Source organism: Micropterus dolomieu, linkage group LG23 (assembly GCF_021292245.1).
Source record: "Micropterus dolomieu isolate WLL.071019.BEF.003 ecotype Adirondacks linkage group LG23, ASM2129224v1, whole genome shotgun sequence".
Lineage (NCBI taxonomy): Eukaryota > Metazoa > Chordata > Actinopteri > Centrarchiformes > Centrarchidae > Micropterus > Micropterus dolomieu.
This window is the reverse complement of record NC_060172.1, coordinates 1,151,647-1,161,391: the sequence shown is the minus strand read 5'-3', so window position 1 is coordinate 1,161,391 and position 9,745 is coordinate 1,151,647. Positions and strand designations below refer to the sequence as shown.

Below are 9,745 nucleotides of genomic sequence, written 5' to 3'. Positions count from 1 at the left end.
TGGTTCTACAATTCTAACAGTCCTGTAACTGGTTCAGAACCTCTACCAGTCCCCCTAACTTGTTCAGAAGCTGTACCAGTTGCTCTAATGGTTTTTAATAGGATCAGATGTACCAATTTTCTTGAGTTGGCTTTAAAGCTCCATCAACTTGATTTGAAACACTACCAGCACCTCTTACTAGTTCTGAAGCTCTACCTTGATCCTGTACTTGGATTTGAAGCTCCACTACTTCCTTTAACTAGTTCAAAACATCCACTAGTTAATTTAACCAGTTTGAAGCTCCAACAGATCCTTCATCAACTGGTGTTGCAGGTTTCCAGTTCCCCTAACTTTCTCTGAAGCACCAACAGTTCTTCTAATTGGTTCCCCATCTCAACCAGTTATTTTAACTGGCTCCAAAAATCCAGGATGTACCCATTGTTTTATTAATCGCTGGAGAAACAATAAACTGTAAGGTTGTCCATCACTGTAACAGCTCTCTACTGTCCTTGACATTGTTATGACAACTGTCTCAGGTCACAAATATAATATTTAGTTGCAGTCACAGACATTTCGGTAAATTCTGATTTCAGTATTCTGATTTGCAAGTAGGCCACCAGCTCCAGGTGGGAGGAGATAAAGTGCGACTGCAAGCATCTTCCTTCAGGTCACACGTATCAAAAACTTGCAAATGTTTGTATGTGTTCTAATTTCAGAGCTGTTTTTTATCTCCATCGCTGTGCTGGTGGAATGACACACAACCAAGAGAAAAGAAAGGAATGGATAGAAGAGATCACCAACAACTAAATAATAGATAATATAAATGTGTGTTTTGTGTTACCTGGTATACTCTGCCTCCTGATGGCCAGCGCTCCATCTGGAGGTCGCGCCCCGGCAGAGTGTTTGGTGTATGGCCCCTCATCTGAAGTACAAAGAAACACACAAAAATATTACTCTAAACTTCTACCAGTTCCTTTAACTGGTACTGAAGCTCAACCATTTCCTGTAACTGGTCCCAGCCCTTTACCATTTTCTGTAACTAAGTTCCAAAGCTCTATGACTTCCTTTTAAGGTTTAAGTTGAACGAGTGCTACTCAATGTCTCCAAACCTTAACCAGCTCCTTTAACTGGTTGTGAAGTTCCCCAACCTCTGGTTCCAGACATTTACGAGTTCCTTCAAAGGGTTACAAAGCTTGACCAGGTCCTCTAACTACTTCTGAAGCTACCAATTTCTCTAACTGGTTCGAAGGTTCGACCATTTTCTCTAACTAGTTCAGAAACTTCAACAGTTCCTCTACCTGGTTCTGAAGCTCCACCACTTTCTTTAATTGGTTCCAGACATTTACCAGTTCCTTCAACGGGTTAAAAAGCTTGACCAGATCCACTACTTCTGAAACAATCCCGAAGTGCAACGAGTTTCTCTAACTAGTTCAGAAGCTTCACCAGTTCCTCTCAATGATTCTGAAGATTGACCAGTTCCTCTACCTGGTTCTGAAGCTCTGCCAGTTATTTCAACTGGTTTAAAGGCCAGAAACCTACTAAGACGTCTGAGTTCACTGACAAACCGCAACAGACAGAAACCTCAGAGGTTACAACATAATGTAAAAGTGACACGCTCCCATAATGCATCTGTACTCACCGTCATCATCAGACGTCACAGACCTTTCACCACAAAAATACATCTCAGAGCTAAGAAACTAACTAAAAAACTACTGATGGGCTACATATACCCTTACTTAAGTTTTCTGGTCTCATTAGCCAGTATTAGCATGTTAGCAGCATGCTTCAGATGATGCTATTTATTAACGAAGCTCTGAAATGACTTTTACTGCCCCGTTAACCGTCTGGTTTAAAGTCTAAAGCTGCTGCTGAGAGATCTGTCAAGTCAGCTTGTCCTTATGAATAAAGAAACTACTGCCAGAGAGAGGTGACCTCATCAGTACAGTGACCAATCCCTGTGGAGAACACAGTGGTCTATCTAAGTGTGGGCCAATCATAGCAGTCCACTGGGAGACCCCCTGGTGACATCATCATGCAGATGAGACAGCAGAGGCGGAGCTAAGCAATGAACCGTGACATCATTTCAATTTAGATGCAGAGATTTGATTGGATGTTTGATGTTTCTGAAAAATTTGAATCACCACCACAACGCTAACTATAGTTCTGAAATTATTATGGATCAATTCAGAAAATAAATCATAAGCTATTCTGATAATTGAAATACGAAACATCTGGTTTCTGCTTGACATGTGAGGTTTTGCAATTGATTGATTTCCTATATTATATTTTATATTCTTTTATATTGCTGTACTTTACTATATTTACTGTTATACTATATGACTATATTTCACTTTATACTGTAATTGTGTAATTGTATTATTATTATTATTATTATTATATTAATACAGACAGACACTATTATTACTTAATCATACCATACATTATTCTGATTGCTGTTTAATTATACTATACCAGACCACACCACTGTCACTTCTACCTCAGAACTTTGTCTTTAATTGCTCTTATAAAGTTTCTATACTTCTATTCTTATTTTAGTTTAACAAACCTTTAATTATATTTTTCAATTATTTTCTCCATTTATCTTTACTTATTTTTATCCTTGTGTTGCTGCAATGCCTGCATTTCCTGTCCGGGGATCAACAAATCTATTAAAAGACTAATTTTTGTCCAATTGTATGTTGAAAGTCAGTTGACTCGTCAACAATTACTGCTGACCCCTAGCGAAAATAATCATGAAGTCACAGCGCCTTCAGGCAACATCAGACCAGTGATATTAAATCGTTACTCGCGCCTGTAAATCACGTCACACTTGTGTTTTGTCTTGTTACAGTTCAGCATCGTGTTGTTCTATTTTGGTCTCCTGTTTGGTTTCATTTCATTTCACTATAGTCTATTCTAATCTGCTCTAGATCTATTATGTTCTGTTTGGTTCCGGCAGCAGAGCTCAGAAATAACAATGAGACTCTGAAAACACACACACCATAGCTAAGTGAAGATGAAAGCTAAGCCTCCTCCTCCTCCTCCTCCTCCTCCTCCAGATGTAGGGCAGCAGCATCTCTCCCTTTCAACTACAGTACATAGTGTATATTCACATATAACGCTTTATACTACACACTGTTGTATGTTATATAATAAATGAATAATCTTAAAGAGGTGGTATTATGCTTTTTGGCTTTTTCCCATCTCCCACAGAAAACTCTGCTCTGAACTGCCTGAAAACAGCTCGCTTGTAGTCCAGCCGTTTCCCTAAATGCGCCTCATTTAACGCCCGCCAAGCGGCTACTCCGACACGCCCTCAAAAACACCGGTGGAAAAACAGCGAGCTGCAGCACACAGCTCTCCTCTCCCTTCCAAACACTAGCTGCCCTCCAGGCAGTCAGTGGACATAAAGTTGTTCCTGTGATGTAGAGACAGAGCTCAGTTAAAACTTTATGGATACAGATTAATAACTCACCGCTCTGAAACTCTCGCGCCAGTCCATGTTGCCAAGCTGGTCGGCAACATGTACGGCTGAACCCGAGCTGTTTACCGGCTTCTCGCTGACCCGCCCTTCTCTGCTTCTGATTGACTAGTAGTCCTTAACTAGGAACTGAGCATGTGCAACTCCCAACAAAGATCATTTAGAGACAAGATGTATCCACTCCATAGCTAAAACGAAGCCTTCAACACAGGGTGAAAAGAGGAGCTGCAGCAATAATAATAATAATAATAATCCTTATTTGTAGAGCACTTTTCAAAAACAAGTTACAAAGTGCTTTAACAAGTGTAAAGAATAATACAAAAACACAAGATAAGAGCATGAAAACATTGAAAAGACTAAAATACAGATTAATATAAAATAAGTAAAATAGAATAAAATAAAAGGGATAAAATAAAGTCAAATTAGATCGGGAAAGGCTCTCCTCTAAAAGTATGTTTTAAGAAGGGACTTAAAAGAGTTCACTGACTCAGCCGACCTGATTTCCTCGGGCAGGCTGTGCAATGTGCAGTATGACAAAAATATGGTGTTTTTTAAAAATTAAACCATGTAAACCTGTTCTGGTACAACCCCTAAATAGGATTTTGAACCTGAAAATGAGCATAATACCACCTCTTTAACTCGTATTATTGATTGCTACAATTCTTTAAACAAGTTTACGCATAAGGAAGTGTTCAGATCCTTTACTTATGGAAGTATAATCAGGAAAATGTACCCAAATATTAAAAGTACTCAATTCAGAAAAACTGTTATGTGATTGTATCAGCAGCAGATTAATCAATTATAACTGAGAAAACACTTTTACATCCATTTACATGTGTTGTTTCACAGCCACAAGATGAAATGTGTTTTTACTTGTATATTTAATACCCACTGAGGGTAACTGTGACACAGAGATGATCCATTTTTAATCCAAACTATACTGACAGCGTGTAAGTGTTAAACCTCAGAAACACAAATTAAACTTTCAGGAATGGTGGAGCTCGAGGCCCGGCCTCTTGCGCTTACGCACTGAAAATCTAAATACAAACAGCTGATTACGGATCAGGATCAGGAAACATCTGCAGGTCATCTGCAGGTGTTTCCATTCGCCAGAAGGTTACTGGTGGTGGTCGACCAGTACAGGTTTTTGAATGGCTGATGCAGATATTTAGAGAGCAGCCGATGGTTTATATATAACGCTGATATCAAAACAAAGAAAAGTCATATATAATCCCATTATTCCTGCAGAGTAGAAGCTAATAAACATCTCAGCCAGTAACGTGTTGTTTCAGATCAAAGTTTGATTAATGAATGAAACAAAAACATACTTTGGGTTCTGCTGTAGATTTCAGAGCTTGACTGATGTTTAAGGGAGAGCGGGTAAGTTTGTCAGAAGTCATTCAGCTGCATTATTATCTATAGTATAACTTTATATATATTTGACACTAGCCAGTGATGCTTTTAGATTAGATCTGCTGTCATTTAGGACGATATATCGGCCTCGTGAGTGCAGGTATCGGCCGATGCTAATTTTCTCAAAATGCCAGATATCATTCTATTGAATGGCAGACAAATTAGTCTATTGGTCGGCCACTTGAGTAGACTATCACTACATACGTGTTTTAATGTAAAATTCTATTCTTCAAAGTAACTCACAACTAAAGCTGTGAGACAAATGTAGTGAAGTTAAAAGTACAATATTTCCCTCTGGGATTTGGTGCAGTGAAAGTATAAAGTTGCATAAAATGGAAATACTCAAGTAAAGTACAGTTTTTGAGTAAATGTACTGCAAGTTCTACTGGTTACTGGATATATTTATGCTGGAACTAAATGATTATCAATCTGACAATAGCCAAACATTCCCAACGCGATTTCTCAAAGCCCAAAGTGAGGTCTTCAAATTTGTAATTTATATCTGACCGTCTACCAGTAAATCCTCACATTTCAGAAGCTGGAATCAGATTAGGGCTGAACAATTAATGAAAATCTTATCGAAATCGCAATATGACTAACTAATTTTCAAACAGCAGGACGTGCAATATTTCCAAAAGGTGATATTTGTGTCAAAATGCCATTTTAAATTAAATTTTGTTGCACTGCAGAGACGTTGTGGCCTACTCATCATATTATTAGATTTAAGAAAACATCTTTGTTTGGTACAAATCCTTGCAAAAATAACACCACAATCATTTAAATATGTTTTCTCAATAAAAAAGGGAAAATTATTATAAAATGTTGATTCCCCCACAGTATCGCAAATCAGTCAAAAAAGTGAGATTAGATGTGTTTTTATTTTTTATTGTTCTGAATCAGATATGTTTAACTTTTTGATTTGAAAAATATTTCGTCTTCGTCCTATTTAAATGTCAGTCTGTAGCTAAACTACGAGGAAGACTGAACTCCTCAACAAGCAAACAAATAAATAAAAACTGCAGAAAAATAACTTACTATAGTTACAGAAGCCTAAAGTGTGACATGTAGCATCAGCGGTAGTGAAACAATAAGCCAATTAATCAACAACAAAATCAACAAGGAAAAAGCAAACAACCACAGCTTCCATGTGTTTTTCTCTTCTACCCTTTGGACTGTTGGTCGGACAAAACCAGACATTTGAAGACGTCAACTTGGGCTTCAAATAAACAATTTTCTGACAATTCATCAATGACTTGGAAAGAAAAAACCCACTGTAGGTGACTTGATGAGCTTCTGCAAATAAAAATAAAGAGGGAACACGGGTCTAAGTGACCGGATATTAAGCTCCATGGGACAGAAAATGGTTAAAGTTGATATTTAGATTCAACAAGAATCATCCTCAGGTCTGCAAACAGCTGTCTGACCTTCAACAACAACCAAACCAGAAACACACTTAACTGCTCAGTCAGTCAGTTACTATAAATACTGAAGAGTCACTAAATTACTGCTCACAATCCTCCAACCAGTGCTGCTTAACGTGAAATCCATTTCAGTCACTACATTTCAGAGGGAAATATTATGATGTTATCAGAAATCATAATTAAACGCTGCTCTTGCTGGAGGGGGTGTGGATCAGTACAAGTGTTTTGGTATTGTCCACATTTTCAGCCTTTTGGGGAGAAAGCTTCACACGAAAGACTCTGTGCTTAAGTATTGGTCATTTTTCTCTTTGTGTCAGTTTTTCCTGAAGGTCTCTGTAAAAGTGATTTCTACCTGCTGAAGACTGTCATGGTTGCAGTGTTATAAAAATCATTAAAATGACGCTTACAAATAATTATGTTTGTAACAAAAGTCCAATTATATAAATATAACACTCTGAAAGGGGCCTTTCTGCACAATGAGACTTACTTATTGCAAATTCTGAAGGTACTTATAACAGAAGTATTTCTACTTTATTGTAAGTAAAGGATCTGAATAACAAGGACTTTCACTTGTAATAAACAGTGGTGCAATGTAACTAAGTACATTTACTAAAGTACTGTATTCTGAGGTACTACATTTTAGGCTTCTTTAAACTTCTACTCTGCTACATCTCAGAAGGAAAATCTGTACTTTTTACTTCACTAGTCTACATTTGTCTGACAGTTTTAGTAACTTTGATCATTAATTAAAAAAAATATATATATATATAAATTACCCCGCGACGACAAAGCTTTTTATTTTAATGGAAGTGTGTGTGAAAAGTCTCCCTTTTCATAATAAATAAAAATATTTAATCCAGTAATATATATTTTTCTGAAATGGTCCATTCTGCATTATGAGTACTTTTACTGGTATATTTTGATGCTAGTACTAAATAAGTATGCTTGTGAATACAGGATCTTTTATTATTATTATTATTGTTATTGTTATTATAACCTTTTAACCAGAAAAAACTCAGTGAGGAATAAACTCTGTTTTTCAAGAGTGTCCTGGCCGAGACCGTCAGTAGCATAATTAACAAGGTTGCAGACATAAAAAGATAAAACACATGGGAATTAATAATCAGTTAAAAGGTCAACATGTTCATAAATATTTGCCACAAATCATCAACAACGAGGATCAAATGATTAATCAGTCACAACATCTATAGCCAGGATTTCCAGTCTTTTAAAAGTACTTCAAAAGCCGAAGATTCAGGACGTTTTACAGCTGATTCCAAGCGAAGGGATTTAAACGCCCCTTTTCTAAAGTCAGTCCAGACTTAAGGGACACATAGTGGTAATAATATCTAATATCCTGGGAACAAAGACAGTATCTTCCTGTACTTTTACTTGTAACATAGTACTTCTAAAAATCTTCTTCCACCACTGCTAATCGAGTATGTTTTACATTGTAGTACTGCCACTTTTACTTAATAATCTGAATACTTTATCCACCAGGAAAAACACAAACACCTGAAGCTTCAAACCGCACCAGACTTCCTGAACACATTATCTCTCTCTCTCAGTCTGTGCCCTCCTTTCTCCTCTATGCTCGCTCTCCCCGTTAACACACACCATGAATATTACATTCATGAAAATAAGATGCTCTCTCTCTCTCTCTCTCCTGCTCACACTCATTCTGAAGGTCTCTCGCCCGAAGCAACCTGCAGCGATCGACTGAATGAATCCATCTGGAGATCATTTTCAGACACACACACACACACACACAGCTGGCTTTGGTCATAAACAACCAGCTCTCTCTCTTTTCAATGTCAGCAGTTTACACCAAACGATGCTCAACCAGTGCCGCACACACACACACACACACACACACACACACACACACACGTATGTTATACATGCAAACATGTTTATCCCTCCATCACACACACATTCAGCCTCTCTCTCTCTCTCCTCCAGTGTTTCTCTATGTCTCTCTACCTTTGTTCACCCTGCGCAGGATCTGGCAGCGGCATTTAAACGACACGGCGATCATGGTGAAGCCGAGCCGAGCGTCGCCTCCCCCCCCAGCGCCATGCAGATGCAGCCGCCACAAACTACACCACCCACTCCTCTGCCTCCTCTTCTTCCTCCTCGTCTTCCTCTGTGAGCGACTATGTGACGGGCGACCTGCTCAAACAGAAACCATCATGGAGACGCTTCCTGAGGCTCAGCAAACGGCAAACGGGAGAGAGAGAGGGAGCGCTGCAGATGTGAAGCTCCTCCATAAAATGAGGCAGTGGAGGAGGGAGGGAGGCAGGAAGGGGGGGAGGTAGAGTCTGCGCAGATGGGAGGATGGGGAGGAGGAGGAGGGCGGGAGGATGAAGAGGCAAAGGGAGGAGGGAGGCTGCTGTATTTCTCAGCTGGTTTGTAAGGTGGATGGAGGGAGGAAACGAGCATGACGAAGGGAGGAAGTGGAGATCAATGGAAGGAATAAATGGTGAATAAAAGAAATATGAAAGTGAAACGGAGAAAGGATGGAGGGAGGGAAAGAATAAAGGAGGAAAAGGAAAAAGAAAGGAAGGAAAGGAATACAAAAGGAAGCACATTATAAAATAAGGAAGGAAGAAAGGATGGAGGGAGGGAAAGAATAAATGAGGAAAAGGAAAAGAAAGGAAGGAAAGGAATACAAAAGGAAGCACATTATAAAATAAGGAAGGAAGAAAGGATGGAGGGAGGGAAAGAATAAATGAGGAAAAGGAAAAGAAAGGAAGGAAAGGAATACAAAAGGAAGAACATTATAAAATAAGGAAGGAAGAAAGGATGGAGGGAGGGAAAGAATAAATGAGGAAAAGGAAAAAGAAAGGAAGGAAAGGAATACAAAAGGAAGAACATTATAAAATAAGGGGCAAAGGATCGAGGAAAGGACAGGAGAAAGGAAGGAAGGAAGAATGGAAGGATGAAGGAAAAGAATAAAAAAGGAAGAACATTATAAAACAAGGAAGGAAGAAAGGATGGAGGGAGGGAAAGAATAAATGAGGAAAAGGAAAAAGAAAGGAAGGAAAGGAATACAAAAGGAAGAACATTATAAAATAAGGGGCAAAGGATGGAGGGAAGGAAAGAATATAGGAGAAAGGAAGGAAGGAAGGATAACTTGATAATTTTCATTTTCAAATTATAGTTAGCAAAAAGAGACTTAGGGCCCGTGTCCACCAAAGCGTTTTTTTGCCAGCTGAAAACGCCCGCTGCTCTTCTGAAGACGCCCAGCAGGGAGTGCCTGCAAACCAAACACAAACGCATCCAAAACACAGACTGATCCCAAAAACCTGATCGTCAGGTCGCTGTGTTCGCAACACAAGGTGGCCCTGCTCTAAAGCCTCCCCTGCTTTCTGGTCTATGTTCCTCTAAACGGGACCATAATTTACTAAAGTAACATCATGGGGTATTCACTAAGCCCTTCATCTTTGGG

The 9,745-nt window shown here is 38.8% G+C and overlaps 1 protein-coding gene across 1 annotated transcript in view; it reads right to left on the bottom strand.

The window, feature by feature from the left end:
* grip1 (glutamate receptor interacting protein 1) overlaps positions 1-9,745 on the bottom strand; it is a 72,468-nt gene that overhangs the window by 41,006 nt on the left and 21,717 nt on the right. Inside the window, exon 2 of the mRNA XM_046040471.1 lies at positions 821-901. Within this exon, the coding sequence (XP_045896427.1) occupies positions 821-901 (81 nt within the window). The remainder of the gene's footprint in view (positions 1-820; positions 902-9,745) is intronic.